At 38.9% G+C, this 18,039-nt stretch overlaps 1 protein-coding gene across 10 annotated transcripts in view; it reads left to right on the top strand.

Annotated features, from left to right (window-relative positions):
- LOC149071668 (perilipin-2-like) overlaps nucleotides 1-17,524 on the top strand; it is a 68,450-nt gene extending 50,926 nt beyond the window's left edge. For 5 of the 10 annotated variants that reach the window (XM_089247876.1, XM_089247875.1, XM_089247877.1 and 2 more), the window contains exons 3-10: nucleotides 4,370-4,452; nucleotides 5,234-5,314; nucleotides 5,435-5,603; nucleotides 5,732-5,910; nucleotides 7,450-7,551; nucleotides 8,866-8,994; nucleotides 9,329-9,445; nucleotides 16,191-17,524. In XM_089247876.1, the coding sequence (XP_089104002.1) occupies nucleotides 4,370-4,452; nucleotides 5,234-5,314; nucleotides 5,435-5,603; nucleotides 5,732-5,910; nucleotides 7,450-7,551; nucleotides 8,866-8,994; nucleotides 9,329-9,445; nucleotides 16,191-16,307 (977 nt within the window). In that variant the 3' untranslated portion in view covers nucleotides 16,308-17,524. Of the gene's footprint in view, nucleotides 1-4,369; nucleotides 4,453-5,233; nucleotides 5,315-5,434; nucleotides 5,604-5,731; nucleotides 5,911-7,449; nucleotides 7,552-8,865; nucleotides 8,995-9,328; nucleotides 9,446-14,882; nucleotides 15,644-16,190 lie in introns of those variants that run through there. The other 5 variants (XM_089247871.1, XM_089247872.1, XM_089247867.1 and 2 more) reach the window with 2 other exon arrangements.
- The last annotated feature ends 515 nt before the right edge of the window (nucleotides 17,525-18,039 follow it).

The following is an 18,039-nucleotide window of genomic DNA, read 5'->3' as shown; positions in this document are numbered from 1 at the left end:
GAATGAGTGACCGTATTAGTGCTCAAGTGAGTGACGATATGAGTGGCCAAATGTGCTCACCTGATCAGTCATATGGTCATTCATTTACCCACACAGTCACTCACATTTACTCATACGTATTTACTCATACAGTCAATCACACAATTGATCACTCATTCCTACAGTCACTCACACGGTCACTTACTGAGTCAATCATACGGTCAGGGCAGGTGAAATGTCAGAGGCGAAATTTCCGGATCCCCTTTGGCCATATGTCCCGTTTCACGTCCCAATGGCAATTTATTTATTTATTTTTTTGGCGTGATTTGATTTGAGAGTAATAAAGTAATGTGACAAGTATCAATTCCTTCTCGCACTAACTGTTGGCGATAAATTTGAACGATCTGTGTAAGACATATAAGCGATAAATATGGTAGCCTTGTTCGCACGTTAAAAAAGGAAGAGATTGAAGAAAGAAAGAAAAAGCAATAAGGAGAGATGGGGAAGAACAGTACAGACAGTAGATAAGAGATATACAATACCTTGCTTTTTCGCCCTCAACCACGTGGTTTCTTTTCTCATTTGCATGTACAATAAGAATATGATGCTATAAATATTGTAATATAGGAATAATATACTATAATAAGAGGATTAGTTCTGAAAAAGATGCCTTATATGGGGAGGGGGAAATGCCATTGAAAACCAGGAGGGGAAGAAACTGAGGAGATCGGGGGGACACACACACACACATTTTTATCATAGGGTTACGATGATGGGTTACGATACACAGCTTCGCGATGAGGAAGAAAGAGGTTGAATAAACAGTCAGCTGGATTGAATTTATTACACTGGCATTTGAACGTAATAGCATGTTCCTGATCGTAAAGAAGTTAACCTGCTAATTGATGATTACTAGTGACTTTGTGCCGATTAGTGACGGCAAGCGTGATGTCACGTTTTTGCATATATAGGAAAAATTCCCTGCAATTCTACTTCAACCACTTTACGATTAAAGGACGTAATTTTGCTTCCAAACACCAATGGAATGAATTCAAAAAAGTTCACTCTGTTTTCTTTCCTCTCTCTCTCTTGATCATCCCGAAGCTTTGTTGCATCCTTACATTTTTTTTTCTTTTGGTCCTCTTTCCTCACACATGATGTATCTTTCTTATGAGAGTGACAGAACAGGTAGGGTGAGGGTGAAAAAAAATCTAACTTTGTAGACTACCTACACATTCTTTTTTTTTTATCACCTTATCTTTTATACGCTTTTTTCTTTTTTCCTTCCCTTTTTTCTAATGTGCAGTTCAGTTAGGACACAAGGTTATTGCCGATTCGTCAAATAGAGAGAATCCGAATTTCTTGCCAATTCGCTTGTAACTTAAGGTGGTTAATAAATGAAAAATCCCTGCAGATGATGCAGAATGGGCCAAACAGAAAAGTCGGCGGTGGTGGAGCATGCGCTTAACGACAACCACAGTGTACAATTCAGCAAAACACAGATAATAGCTAATGTTCACCACTTCCTCGCACTAATCTACAGAGAGGCTATTGAAATATACAAGCACAAAAACAGCGATAATAAAAGAGATGAAACTTTGAAATTGAGCAGATTCTGGACACCAGCCCTTCAAGATCCAGCAACAGAATCAGGTTCTCCCAGCATAAGAACTGCTTTAGTTTCGCAACTGACCAAACGCAAAGCAATAGTGTATGTCAAGCCACTCATATACGTAAATACAACCTGAGACTCCCAAAAACTTGGCTTTTGACCCAGTTTTATCAATTCTCCTGATGATACCGACCACTGGTGTTGGGGAAACGTTGAGAACTAACTCAAACGGACGACAGTCTTCGAACCCGAACAAACAATTTTCATCAATCCCTGCATTGTTTTTCAAAAAAATTCTTTTTTGAGAAACAATGCAAGGGGGGAAAATTTTCGATCCTTACAAAAAAAAACCTCATTTAACCTAATTCTCATTCTCCAAAGTTGTCAGTTAACTCAAAACTGACATTTTTCATTTGTTGTTTGGCATTTTTAGGCTCGCGAGTATTGGTTGCATGAGGATAGGGAAGACCTTGAAAGAATGCAAATCAGTTCGGTTTCTTTTTTCAAGGTCTCACTTGAAGTGCCAACCAACAAGAGACGGAGAGAGAACAAATCTCTTCCTCAATCAAGGTTAAAGCTAAAAAATTTTGAAAAAATAACAAGGCGAGATGACCCGATGATAATGATTGAAATGCAGGATCTCTGCGTTAGAGAGAAAAGAAAATTCTAGACACGCGTCAATCATGTAACACTAATAGCCCTTGTTACTAAGGGCTTGAAATTGAAACGTTTAATATAGGATGGGGATATTATTTTTAGCTGACTACGTCTTGATGACGACGAAGTGATTAAGATTATCGGTGAAGTATCACATTTCGACGATCCTCGAGTCTTGGCGAATATCATCTGTCGACCTGAAACATGATCGAGGTGTTTAAAAGATATTTTTAGGCTCGGGAGCGTCAATGATTACTGATAAAGTGGATATGCAATTGGGATGTGAGTAATGATTTCTAGATGCTAAGATTTTCTGATTGCCGCTGTGGTGGTCGAGTGCCGCTGTGGTGGTCGAGTGCCGCTGTGGTGGTCGAGTGGTTATAGTGCCGGACTCGTGATGCGAGGATCCGGGTTCGAACCCCACAGTGGTGGTCGGCTGAAGTTGGTTTTCTGTGGTTCCCAACTTCAAGGCGCAAATGCGAGCCGATCTCCCCGTTAAAAAGTCTCGCCACAGAGAGCAACAGTCCTACAACGAAAAATCATTCAATCATAACACTTCACTCATAGTTTGAAAAACTGGTGGCAGATGGCAGCACTACACATAACAAGCATTACAGAGAAACAAAAAAACTCCATGTCAGGTTTACTACACGTACACGCACATTCCCGCATGTACCGATTCGTTGGGGGTTCCGTGGGGGGTTGTGGGCGGGGTGCATGTGTGGTGTAGCAGTAGTAGGTAGGGCTCGTAGGTAGGGTAAAAAAGGGCTCGGGGATCCATGATGTTCTTAAGTCAGCCACCTCGTTGGGCAATTTGCCTGTTGTGGTATTGTATTTGTATATTTGAAATTCAACATAATTTTTTTTTTTGGCGACTTTCTGATATCGCCAAAAGGGTGATCATTCTCACGTCACGGTAACCATGAAATTTCATTATGACTTCCAGGTGACTGATGTGAAGCGTGGTGTGTCAGGTCCTTCAATGTTCAACGCCAGGTAGAAGAAAATCAGGTTTAGTGCAATTCACGGCTGAGTAACCAAGTCACCATGGAATGTATCATTTGGCATGTAAATAACGGAAAACAATACTGTACTGCAATGTGATGTAACTATCCAGTCCCTCCACGGTTGAATCGCCAACTGGACACGTTTGCGACGTCTTCGATTGCGTTGGTTTTCCTGGCGTGGTTTTCGTTCCATTTCATTGCTATAATTTGAAGCTGAATTATGTGATATGAATATGTTAGGCAGTAATTGGTGACTATTTCTTTAATTGGCGACTCTTCCCCCGTTTTGTTTCGATGAAATATAGTCTGCTCCCTCACATGTTGATTGTTTTTCTTTGGTGAGTTTCCATTGATTGTGCTGATTCTTTCTCCCATTTCTTTTGTCTCAGTAGCCAAAATGCTGAAAAGACAGCAGAAGTCTGCTCCCGGGGTGATGACACGTCTGAAGACAAACAATATTTGAGAAGGAACCTAATGTCACAAATAACTTTTGTTTTCAAGGCCCATGTTGACATGCAATGTAAGCCCGGGTTTCTAAAAGGGAGGGGAAAGGCCCTAAAGCACAACCCTGGAATGAATGGGGATAAAGTTCCCTCCCCCACTCCATGAATGATACCATCAGAGAGTGAAATGGATTTTTCTTCCTAAATGCGATGGAAGCAATCACCCCTCCAAAGAGCCAAACGGTATGCCTCGAGTCCGTATCTAGTTGGGACCTCCAAAGAGCCAAAAATGAGGAGAAAATTTATAATCTTTGTCCCATAAAATACGGGATGATTCAACGAACCTAAACAATAAATCTTCCCTCCCAAAACATCGCCCTAGATCAGCGCCTGACTGACGTCAAGGCCCAGCACTGGGCCGCTATGAATCAGTGTTTGGTTACACTGGAAACACTGGTTGGTTTTTGGAAACACTGGTTTAAAGGACACTCTGTAACTATTTTGAGACACAGGAATATGCAAATTGAAACTTCTATATGATTCGTATGTTTCGCATTTCACACCAAATTATCGTCAAAAGAGCGATGTAATGTAATTAATTTTCAAGTTTGTAAAAATTGTTGTCATTGTTGTCATTAGTTCTAACCGCCGTGTTTTCTTTCTCTTTTCAGTACAAGTTGCCGACGAATTCGCATTCAAAAGTCTCGGTACCCTCGAAGAAAAGGTGCCAATCATCACCAAACGGCCAGATCAGGTAACCACACTGAAAATCCTTACAAACAATTCACGATTGTATCAGAACGTAAATACTAAATGAATTTGGCAGCGCTACAACTCGACCAAACATTGACATTATCGGCGGAACTTGATTATTAAGAATTTTCATCTTTGATTGCATTGGATACTAGGTCATGGTGTGCTCGATAATCGATCATCTTTACGGTAATGTACTCGATTGGGGGTAGAGTAATAGCAAACGAAAGGGGTCTGAAAACCCCATTAACGAGTTCGAAACCAACTTTAGAAATGAACCAACCATTGAAGGTCTTTTGACCGTCTATAAGATTATAATTCCCCTTGCCACAGATAGATGGCACCCTAATTTCTTAGAATTCACTTTCTGAATCTTTTAACAAATAAAACAGTTGTGATGAACGGAAAACTGAGATAAAACATGAATCTTTACTTTCTAGTTGCAGGCCTACAATGGTACAAATATTCAATCATCACAATTCGCTCATAGTCTGAAAAAAATGTGTGGCAGATGGCAGCACTATAACAAACATTAAACAGAAACGAACTCCCAAGTTAGGTTCACAACACGTATACCAACATCTACCAATTCGTTAGCGGTTCCATTGGGGGAATATGAACGCGGTGTGTGTGGTTTAGTAGTAACTTTCTAGTCGGGAAGCATCAGCCATTAGAAAAATAATGCCCGGTTTTGGAGCTTAACTGTCGAAAAATAAACGCCAATGTAGGAAAAATTGACACCTGGTACTTAAATCTATTATTAATTTTTTTTGTTTTTCCAGATTATTGGTGACACAAGGAAACTGTACACAGATGCAGTCCATGACAGGATAGAAGGCCTAAGAAAATACGGCAGTAGCACCGTGAGTCATCGATTTTTTTTACCCCCTCCTTCCCATCCTGAACGAATTTCCCTCTCGACGTCTATAGAGAAGCGCCTCTCATCTTGTCATAATGACGCCATCTTTTTCTATTTCCTCCAGGTGAAAAGGATCAGTGATTATGGCTACCAGACGGCGTCAATGTTGCTCGGAGAAACCGTCGTCAATTCGGTGTTGAATTCTGTCGATGGAGTCTTGGTCATGACTGAAAGTTACGTCGATCGAATCTTGCCACCTGGTGACGACGAGTGCAAAGAGAACCACGAAAACCGTAAGTGTCCGTGATTTATTTATTTTTTTCGCATGTGTTTGCATTCAACGTGTTAAAACACGGTGTCCATCTTTCGTCAATGCTTCACAATTGGTGACGGTGATTCCTGGTTTTTTTTTCTCCTTCAGATTGTGATCACCAGAACAACGTGAACAAGGAAGTCCCCCTTTCCGCCGATCACCCGACAATTGCGAGGATAGCGCAGATCGCCTCTGTCGTCCATCACAGGGTCTACAGAATCACTGTCATCAAGATCAACGATGCGAGGACGACCCTCATGGAAGTATTCAACCTGCCTGACCACGTGGTACGTATAAAATCACTATACAAGGAGTGATTCAGAACTTAAGGGCAAAGCTTTAAAGACTGACCCAAAAACACTTGGACAAGCAATTATCGTCGCAACGCAAGCCGAGAACCGCCAGACGGCGCTCTCATTGAATGCAGAAAGCACTGGTTTTGCACTTACCGTCATTTTTATCGTGGATTGCAGAAGGGATCAGAGGATTCGTCATGAAGTAACCGCCACATTGGGTTGTGGGGGAGGGGGAGTTCTGAAAGTTGCTGGTCGTCCCGTATATACAGGATTCAAGCGCGATCATTAAATTATGTTTATTGTCAGAGATTACTGCAAAACTTTTTTCAGGAAGCTTCATGCAAGGCGCGGTAGCCCAGGTCGATAAGATACTCGCCTAAAGTATAAAAGGATTTTTAGAGGGGGGGGGGGGGGTCGCGCGAGTTCGATAACCACTTCGCCCTTGTCAGAAACTTTCCTGACACAGTGGTACAACAGAAACGGCGACATGACCACAGAAAAAAATTGCTACCGCAGGGAGTCCCACATCTATGGGTTAGCGCACCAACCTCTCGGTGAGTATACAAAACAAGCCTGCAGTTCGGAATCGGCAATAAATTGTAGGTCCCGGTCTAGAATTAGCCCTCGTGTGCAGAAAATGACCGGTGGTGCGACAAAAATTATCAATTACCAAATGAGCTTCATTCATGTCTGAAACGCATTGCTAAGGAACCACGGTAACCAAAGTAAACGTTCTGAAAGTGATTGTTGAGACCCAGGAACCATTATTTGCCAGACTGTTTTTCAACTACACTTCGAGAATTTGCCCAGCTCTGGCGAAATTTTAAGGTACCCTATCGTTCAAACCGGGTTCTATTTTGTATACATGCAAAATTTGGCGACGATCGGTCTAAAATTGTGTAAGTCTGTATGGGGAACATACACACGCGCGCTCAGGCAGGCAGACAGAAAATCAATTTTATACGAATAGATTATAATATATAATTAAATTATTATATAGTATAATATATATAATTATTAATATATTATAATAGTTTCCTCGTATCTGGAGGAAAGAACTTTGGAGAATAAAGTCGCGCCGTTGTGTGGCCGTAGACTTCTTAATTTCTCTATTGTTCCTTTAGTCTTCTCATTTTTTCCGGCTTGATGATGTTCGTAAATCAGAACAAGCTCGTAAAGCGGATCATTTTTTTTGTTGTTCGTAAACGAAAGGTTCGCTGTTGTGTTTGTTATTTGTCCCGCTTTATTTATTTGTCCCGTTTCGCCGGTACCTCATCCGACTACCCTTGGCGAAACCAGCACCTTATGCGTTCAATGACAGCGTCGTCTAGTGGTCCACTGCGGCCGTCATGACCATGCATTGTAATGACGAAAATTGCTTGCTTACGTTCGTTAATTGTGCATGACACACGCACAACCCCATGCGGGTGTAGCATTGCAAAACACTGGTGAAATAATATTTTTGGATTGAAAATTTATATTTGGAAAGGAAACTGAAATTATATTTCGTTTGTTTATTTCTCTTTGCAGTTGGCGTTTGCTTTCCAAAATGTGGAGAAAGGGAGCGTTTACTTGCAACGATTGTGGGATGTTTTAAACGATGAGAAATCCATCGATATCCATGACAAACAGGTAAATAAGAGAATACCACTATTGCTCTTAACCGTGATGCAACTAGTACACATTCCACTATGGAATTTCTAATAAATCGGTGCATGCTAGAATGTTCGTTCTGAGTATCGTGTGGCCTTCCTAACGTATTTATGTTGTCAGAGTTGTCCTTGTTTCGTTTCATGTTCTCGATGGGGTGATGCCATCTGCCTTTAATATTTAAGATGCTTGATTTAAGCATCACGTTGAATGTCTCTCTGCGGCGAGCCTTTTTTTTCAAATGGAAGACAGGCTCACATTTGTACCACGAGGTTGGAAAATCGCGGAAAACCAAACTTCCAGGTATTTCACTGGGTATTACTCGAGAAACAGAATGGTTTATTCAGCTCTTTCCATCACCAACGCGCCAAATCCCGATCGAATTCCATTTGGTGAGTAAATTGAAATTCACCAAAAAGTGCCAACCATTTGTGTTGTCTCGACGTTCAAAAAGTTTGTTCGAAGTATGTCTATTTATGGTGGTTTATCTCGTATTTTCCATTTGGCGAGGAAATGAAAAATTGAATTCACCAAAAAGCGCTAACCATATATAGGTCATTTCGATGGTTGAATCGGCAGGTTGACGCATGTTTATGGTTTATACCATTTTGGCTGATTTTTTATACGTAGAATATGCTTATTTATACAACATGCAGGACCGTTATTTATTTAAATATGCTATTATATTTCTTTTATGTTTCATGATATTTTTCATATTTGAATGGGTTTTAATTATTGTTTTCTATGCTGGCGATTTTTTTTTCGGCGTCCGCAGTGTCTAACGGCCTTGGCGACTTTTGGTCGGGTCGTCGGACATGTTTGGCGTTGAAAAAAGTCGCTAAAATCGCCAATCCCTGGATTATACAGCACCTGTTCCATTTTTTTTTTTTTTTGGTGCAGTTTGGCCATTTTGTGGGGGTGTTTTTTTTGGTGCAATTTTGGATTGTGCTCGATGGACTTGTAATTTTACCTTCTGGAATCACACAATCGGCGAAACAGTGCACCAGCAACCTTTATCAGGGGCGCACCATCAGATCAATTAAATGACCCCCGTGACATATTCACAGACCACTTGTGAGTGGGACATTACCAAACTAGTTAAGGGAATCGCAGCACATTTACCATAAGGGACATGCGGTGCAGTTTCACAACACTGGCCCCACAGCCCATCGCCAGATCACTTTAGTTACCCACGGCATGTTTAATTATGCGTATGGCAATTATGACAGTTTCTTTATTGTATATGGAAGATTTATATGATTATAAAATGATTGAGATTATTATTTTTCCCTGAAGGTGCCGTTGAAACGTCTGTTGCCGGTCTTGAGGCCAATATTCAAGCGATTATTGTCACTGCATCAGAGACTCACGTCTTCGACGGAGAACAAGAATCATCACGAAAGCAACAACATCGGCAATAACCTGGTAAGAGCTTCATGAATCCTGACTTTGTCTTGAGAATGATAATGATCATAGATTTGTATACCGTTTTTAACGAGAAGTCATTTGGCCACACCTCTTGTAGACCGTTCTGTTGTGAACAGGAAACAGAATGGCCGATTCCGTCACTCAGTCTGCATTAAATTTGGCGTCGTTCCTGAAATAGCGCCAAAAAAAACACCAGACATTAATAATCTATATAATGGATACAGATGGCAGTGAAATCACTGGGCGTGGTCAAGTGAATTCTCTTGAGATTAACCCTCTTTCGCAGTATTTTTTAATGTGCTTTCTGTTTTTTGTTTTTTTTTTGGCACAGGCCAATGGTCAACCAGAAGTCGAGACTCTCGTACACAGTATCCTCCAGATGTTTGGCCTCCTTCGAGCTGTTCCGGCGCTAGCACCGATCTACCTTTTCTCCTTACTTTCGTGGTTTGTAAGTATATATCTATTGACCTTATCCACTCATAGTTGCATAACACGTGTGGTTTCCATACCTATTTTTCAATCACAAATATCGTTTTGGTACCCACGGGCCAAATGTGGCCCCCGTGGTCATCTGATGTGGAACGCTACCTCAAACCTCACATTGTATAAATGAACTAAGCGGCACTTTTGAAAATCCGCAGCCCATTTGCAGATAGCTTAAGTGATCCGTGGTGTAGTTTCACATCAGTCAAGTGGCCCAAAACACATTCCCAGACTTAATATCCACAGACCACTTAAGGGACCCACAGCAAATTTACAGATCATAAAAGAGTCAAGTCACATGTGCTGCAGTTTCATCAGTGTAGTCTTAACGCATGGGCGCACCCGGGCACCTCAAGAGAAGAGGGGCCTCACAAAAATGAGATTTGGTTGAAATTTTCTAAAATTTACCTGGTAGGGCCTCAAAAAAATCATTTGGCCCGTGGGCCCATGATGCTCTTAAGACGTCCCTGAGTTTCACAACACTTAAGTTACCCACAGAACATTGCAAGATCACTTTAGTTCCCGCGGCGTACTAAAAAATTACTCTAGCGGCCCGCTTCATATTAACAAATAAATTTAGTGACCCGCGGCACAGTTCCATATTACTTCAGGGACCCGCAGTGCATTGACAGATCACTCAAATGAACCGTGGTGTAGTTTCGCGCCATTTAAGTTTGCAGCAGCACATTCCTTGGTCACTTTTGTGAAACATGAAACATGTACAGATCACTTAAGTGACTTGTGTCTCAGTTCAAGAGAACTTGAGCTGCCCGTGGTGCAGTTCCACATCACTTGAATACCAGCTGCGCAGTTCCAGATAACTCAAGTGGTCGGCGGTACAATTTCCGATCACTTAAGAGATCATGAATCACTTAAGTGACTTGTTCATCACGTTTAATTTTTGCTGTCCCAACATCACAGAGCCATCCTTTTTCCACCAATCAAGTTGATTCCTTGCTGTGGCTTCCTTTTCACTTGGTTTTTATCCCCGTGGCCCTCCAAGAGCGACCAGTCGAGAACCATTATTTTTCTCTTCCACACATGGCACATTCCAGCCTATCGCCATGGGCAATTTACTCCTACTACTACAACACCGTACATGCACCTCGTCCACATTCCTCTACGGAATTTTTAACGAACTGGAACGTGCCGGAATTTGTGCGTACATCTTGTGAACCTGACGAAGTTTATTTCTGTGTAATGCTTGTTATGTGTAGAGTGCTGCCATCTGCCGTAAATTTTTCTAACCGTGACTGAAGTGTAATGATTGATTAATTGCACTGTTGTAGGCCTGATGCTCTCTGTGGAAAAACTTTGATCGGCTCGCATTTGTGCCTCGAATTTGGGAGCGATTGTGAGTTGTACCGGAAGTTTAAGTGAGCTGTGTGAATTTTTAGAACTGCCATCTATATTTCCGATTGTATGTGAAGTGTAGTGATTGCACATTTGTATCGTTGTAACCCTGTTGCTCTTTTGGGCGAGACGTTTCCAACCGCACAGCTTCTCGATACAACCCTTGGGTCCGAAAACTTTGCCCGCTAACGAGGAGTGTCCGTTAATGGGTAGCGAAATACATTGAAGCCAGGGCCGTCTTAAGAGCATCATGGGCCCCCGGGCAAAATGATTTTTCTGAGGCCGTACCAGGCAAATTGTTGAAAATTTCAACCAGATCTCACTTTTGTGAGGCCCCTTTTCTCTTGAGGCCCCCCTGGCCCATGTCTTAAGACGGCACTGATTGAAGCCCATTCTAATAAGTGTTTCGAACGTAATTCCAATAAGTGTCCTGGAGGCGTCCGCTATCGGGAAGTGTGCGCAATGGGGGGGAGGGGGGAGGGTTCAACTGTACCCGTTATTTTCACATTAAGTAATGTTATTAATATGCCATTGAAATCACCTTGATCCAAAAATTCAACATCATAAATACAAAATACTATAAACTTTATTGCAAAAACGGGACATTCTGATACAAAAAAAAGTTGAGACTAAAAACATTAAGGGGAAATATACGGGACACATAGTGTTTCCTATTTTCTTAGTGTGAATGTTCTCAGCGCTGTGTGTACTTCGTGACATAGCTGACCATATTACTTCGATAGAAATACTGAAAATTGGAATTCAAAATACGGGAAAATGCAGGACATCGCCAATTATCACCAAAAATGACCCCAAAAGTAAACAATGTTGCCAAATATTGGTGAAATTAAGGATCAGTCACAATAGCGGAAAATTAAGCATTACTGCACATTGCAGTGGATTAAAATGAATTCCACAAAATAAAACGTTCACCAAGACAAAAATGTGAGATCAGTATTGTTTGGGTGACCATACGTCCCGTATTTCTCGGGAAAGTCCCGGTTTTTCCTGTTTTTTACACGAAGCTTACCTGAACTTTTATTCATCATTGAAGTCAAAGAATGAAATTATTTTCCCACTCATAAATTATATTATGATAATTACAATTATAAAAGAGAATATTAATCTCTCACATTTGTCTTGGTGAACGTTTTATTTCGTGGAATTCATTTAAATCTATTGCAATTTGCAGTAATGCTTTATTTCCCGCCATTTTGATTTTTACGTAATTTCTCCAATATTTGGCAACTTTATTTACTTTTGGCGATAATTGGCGATGTCCCGTATTTTCCCGTATTTAGAATCCTAATTTCCGGTATTTCTTTCCGGGAAATATGGTCAGCCTAGTATTGTTACTTATAGTCGTAATTATCATAACATAATTTATGCGTTGAAAAGTAATTTCCAATCTTTGACTAAATTATAAAAATCTAGGTTGGCTTCGTGTAAAAAACGGAAAAAACCGGGACACTTTTGTCAAAAAATGTCGGGACGGCTAGGAAGAAAAAAATATCGGGATTCTCCGGGGAAAACGGGATATGTGGTCATCTTATTCGTGACCATTCTCAAATGTTTCGTTTGGTATAGGGTGACCATACGTCTCGTATTTCCCGGGACAGTCCCGGTATTCTGTATTTTTGGCCGTCCCGACTTTTTGGCAAAAGTGTCCCGGTTTTTCCCGTATTTTACACGAAGTCTACTTGAATTTTTATTCTTTATTGAAGTCAAAGATTGAAATTATTTTTCAACTCACAAATTATATTGTGATAATTACAACTATAAATGAGGATATTAATCTCCCACATTTGTCATGGAGAACGTTTTGTTTTTCGTGGAATTCATTTTAATCCACTGCAATTTGCAGTAATGCGTCATTTCCAGGCATTGTGATTTTTCCGTAATTTCAACAATATTTGGCAACTTTGTTCGGATTTGCAGTCAATTTTGGCGATAATTGGTGATGCCCCGTATTTTGGAATCCCAATTTCCCGTATTTTTCTCGAGGAAATATGGTCACCCTAGTTCGGTATGACAGTGAAAACGACATCACATAAAAGCGTGTGATTGGCATACGGCTTTATTTACGCTCTACAAGTATAGATGGCGCTACCGATAGCTTGTGAACAGATGTTATGTGGGTTAGAAAAAGAACATCGCCAGAGAAATAGAATTCTTTCGTTTACCGTGACCATATACTGACTTATTTTTCACGTATTTTCAATGAAGCCAACTAAAATTTTAATTCTTTTTTGAAATGAAAGATTGAAATTATCTTTCAACTCACAAATAATATTAAGATAATTACAACTATAAATAAGAATATTCATCTCACAAATATTTGTCTTTTTTTTAAACTTTTCATTTCGTGGAATTGATTTTAATCCACTGCAATTCGCAGCAATGCTTCATTTCCTGCCATTAGTGACCTTTCAGTAATTTATGCAATAATTGGCACAATTACTGCCAACGATCGGCGATGTGCCGTATTTTACGGTATTTGGAATCCCAATTCCCCCGTATTTTTCTCCAGGTAATATGGTCAGCGTATTGCTGCTGGGTAACCGCATTTCGTTTAGAAAAATATAGCAAGTTGTCTTAAAAAGGTGTAATATATGGCGCATCGCTGATAGTCAGTAAAATCGATAATTACCGGTGAAAAGCTTAAAAAAATTGATGATGGGGCGGGGGGGAATGAAGACTAATCTGCAAATTACAGTGACATCTATTACACGGGGAAGGGGAGGAACCGTTGAACATGTATAGCCATAATTATCATAATATAATTGATAAAATTTGAAAATTATCTGTATTTTCATAGAAAACAGTCGCGGCGGCGGAAAATACGGGTTATATGGTCACTCCAAGAAAATGCTACAAAATCTTTTGGCGTCTTTTCTTGGATAAAAATTATCGCAAGAAATGAATAAATGGATGGAAAAGGATCATTTTCATGATTGATTTTTGTTATTTTTCGTTTTGCAATGAATCCGTCGGAAACGCCGAAATTTTTAAGGGCCAAAACAGTTTTCTTCTTTGAGTAATTGACTTTTGAACGGTCACTCAGATTGAACCCTTCACTATTTAGTTGTTATAACATTCGCACAGTCAAAAACATTACCATAAAAGTTTTCTGAATATCGGTTTTTCGGGAACAGCGTTTTCTTACCATTGAAGCTATGGTAGCAACATGTTTAAATGGTCATGGTTTCTGGTCAATCTTCTCCTCGTGCTTTTGACCGAATTAGTTCCAAGGTAAGAAAATGTTAAAGGTGAACTTGTTCACATCGAAGTCTGTTCAAGAGATGACAAAATTTTTGTAACGGGTATCCAACACCAACCGTCACATATTTGTGAGATGGATTATTTGAACGATCGTAGCATTGCTACTGAAAATTGTCTCTCCTCATCTGGACAATCACCTGCTTCCGAAAGTGTGATTGGTGGATAACCACGATTGTGATTGATACGCTGAGTCAAGCACCTCGTCTGAATAGCTCGATGACTCTTTTTGGGAAGTTAGCTCCCTTTTTCCGAAGCATATCGGATACTAATTCCCATTGTGCATTCTATAGATCATGTTATGAACACACTACGTTACTACCGCCGGACTTATCCTGCCATAGGTCAGTCATTCTAAACATTTTTTTTGAGTCAGGGAGCTTTCTTTAAATGAATTTCTATTGACAGTTTTCAAAAAATTTGAAAATTTTCATTCAGAATAGAATTCTTGGTTTCCTTGTTTTGGTTCTACTTTTTGGTTTCTTATATAATTTCTTTTCCGAATTCTTATTAACTTTATTTTCCTAGAAAGTGTACGCGGATTGGAAGTGTATGCGGTTGGCAGCCCAGTATAGATGACTATTCTTGACCATAAATTGTGTTAAAAGACATCATCTTGTTCCCAAGATTTAGTTTGGAAGATGCCACTTGACCCCCTACTCTTTTCTAATTATAATAGTTTCTCAAATCTTTATTTCTCTGCTGGATTGATTGATATTCAGCGTTTTATTTCCTCTGAAATAAATAAAACGAATCGCTTCTCTTTGAAGATTCCTGAGGGTGACTTGGACAGGCAGCTGAAGCACCGAGATGACGAAGCCGAAACTTTCGCATTCGAGGAAGAAGTCGTAGCCATCATAAGCTTCATGCTGTGCACTTTCTACTCCAACAAGGAGATATTGCTCAAGGAGCTCATGTTCAATCGATCCGATGAAGTCATGTTCAAGATCAAACATGAAGTGTCCTTTGTCGACAGTTACAGGCTCCATGCCTACTAGAAAAACTCCCTACAGGTGCATCAAAATGTAGGTACCTTGGAAGATGATGGTGTACGGAAGTGCCTCAGCTGATTGAGATTAGATGTTAGTGCCAAGCCTGATTCGGGGCCCGTGAATTTGCGTATGAGATGCGATTACTTTCGCATACAATTATGACTAGTCTCACTCTCTTCATCTTTCTACAAACACGTCGTAATGACAATCCTACGAGCTTTACATTAAGCTTTGAGTCTAGAGATTCTTTGCGGCGTCATTATTGTGATAATTTTATGTCTTGTTAATTTGACATCGTCCTCTCGCGTGTCTTGCTCGTTCATGACCCATCTGCTGACGAGGACGATAAGCTTGTTACAAACGCAACTGTGTGTCCTGTGTTGGTGTATCAACAACAATCCGTGCTTTGTTGTTGGGATTATATGTATGTTGAGAGAGAGAAAAATGATTCGTAACTATGTACAGATGTTATTGTTCTTGCCTGTTTCTTTTTTGTTGAACATTCCATATATATTTTATCGAATAAAATTTGTTGAAAGAAATGAACGGATTCGAATACATTTATTAGAATATTCACTGTCTTCGAAAATTTCAAAATGGCCGTTTCGATGAATATGTGTGTGAAACCTGAAACAAATAATTATATTTCAACAACCACAGCTAGCTAGTTGAGTAAATAGTACTGTAAAGCTAGGTAAGTTTTCCAGACTCAAATAATTATGCCTAACTCTCCCATCGGCGAATTATTGACCCTTTCATTTATTTAGTGTTTAGTTGTTTTAAATTTTCTTCAATGGGTCTCTCATATGTTGCTCAAAACTAAATTAAAGTATATTTTTAGTACTACACCATGGATGTTAAAAATCACTCGTTTTGCGGATGAGATAAATGGTATTATCTTATCATGTTATTTGACATTGAGGTCATCACAATCTCATTCAAGATTAGCATGGAGAACAACAAATATCTTTACTGTTACTATAAATAGTGACTTCTATAATGATAATCGGTATCCATACACTAAATCGTTTTTTGAATATTGTTCGAGGTTTTTTTGATTAGTTTTTTTTATTCTTTGTTTTGCAGAGCAAGAAATTCGATACTGCAGAGAAAAGCTCGGAGGTGATGAATTCCACAGAATCCAATAATATCTCTAAAATCTCCGAGCAGAACAACGTTCATTTGGAAGTCAACGAAAACTGATATGCACGAAGTTCGATATTATCGAATTTTCTAATGAATATTGGTATTCACATCTTCCCCCCTCTCTCGCTCTCATCGATTTCGGGAAGGACGTTTTAGTTGTTTTTATCATCGAATGATTGAATATTAGAGGTCAAACTATAACGATATCCAACAGCGGGAACTGTTTTAGACGCTCTCCAATAATCAACAGGAAAAAACATTTTGTTTTAAAGTTTTGGTGCAGGACAGTAACAAAAAATTCAAATTCTAAACACAGTACGAACACTACGAAATTTTGAATACACCCCTCAATCTAACACGGTTTTCATAATTTTTTGTCCCTCAATGTCCGGAATTATGACGTCAAACCCATCTGGGAAATCTCATTGGTCATTGTTTTGTATCGTGACGCGTTTATTGGATGATTTCCTTTCTCTCGCACCTGCGTGTTGTTTATGCCAATTTATTTTATACAGTAGTCAATGATTTTAGTCGTGAACTGACGACAATTCCAATAAGTTTTAAATAGATTTGACGAGTATTTGGAAGCGGATTATGAAAATGAATTTCCTATATGTTTATTAATGTTTCTGGTGATATTCGAAAAAATAAAGTTTTAATTCGGATTGTATTTTGGAACATCTCTCAATATAAACATTACTATCCCATAATATATACTTATTTCGGATAGCTGGATTTATATATTATCTGATATCCCTATCTATTTTATATAATAAATTGTAGTAACGTCCACTATATAAACTTCATTAAATAACTACGTACCCATTTAACAGTACGTACTTTCATTTATCATTATATGTTCCTCTTTCTCTCTGTAACAAACATTAGTTTGAATATAAATGCGAATTACGTTTTAAAAATATATATATTGGCTACGGATAGTTTTGTTTCAGCTCAGACGCCATATATATATATATATATTGGATTAAGACTACAACAATACGTTATAGCCAATCATAAAGCCTCTATTATTATTTTATCAAGTTTTTCAAAAATATTTCACCAATTATTTAGCCTAAATATCTATTTATGACGGAAAATGGCATTTTTGATTGTACAACGAGCTTCATTCTTGAATTTTTCGCAGTGTTTTAAATAGTTTCCCAAAAAGTGGGAGTTTTTTTTAAATAAAATTTTTTACATTTATAACGAGTTTTGTAATTTTCTTTTTAAATTTATTGTATACTGAATAAAAGTTTTTATTTTACATCTGATGATTGATTTTTATAAGTTCTATTGATTAGGTTATTGCAGCGCTTTTTCACACAATTTTTTTTTTTTTGTCAGTGGTACTTCTTGAGATGAGATAAAATTGATGTTCTTCTAATGTTGTTTCTTATTAGACGTACGATTAAATGTACCCTCTAATATTAAATAAATTCTTATTACATTTTAATAAACTTTCACAGTATATAATGAGTTGTAATAATGAATATTCTTTACGCAAACAAAGAAAAATATCTTAAACGAATATAGGAATAATCGAAATCTTCACCAGTTTATAACCAAATAGGTTATAAGTAAGCTGGTCACATTTCATAAGAAAAAAATGCTCGACATCGTCAAAAAGTGGCCAATATGAGAAAAAGCACACATCATGACTAAACTTTACCAGTACAACAGAAACTGCCGTGCATTTCATGAAAAGGACAATGTTGAACACGACAAAACGTGTGAGGTGGATAATCGTATTGTGATTGTTAAGTTACGAGCAAAAAAAAATACTCGG

This window comes from Pholcus phalangioides, unplaced genomic scaffold (genome assembly GCF_987345545.1).
Source record: "Pholcus phalangioides strain wild (caught in Gottingen) unplaced genomic scaffold, Ppha-v1.0 ptg000018l_1, whole genome shotgun sequence".
Lineage (NCBI taxonomy): Eukaryota > Metazoa > Arthropoda > Arachnida > Araneae > Pholcidae > Pholcus > Pholcus phalangioides.
The sequence above is the reverse complement of the archived record's forward strand: the minus strand, read 5'-3'. Positions and strand labels throughout refer to the sequence as shown.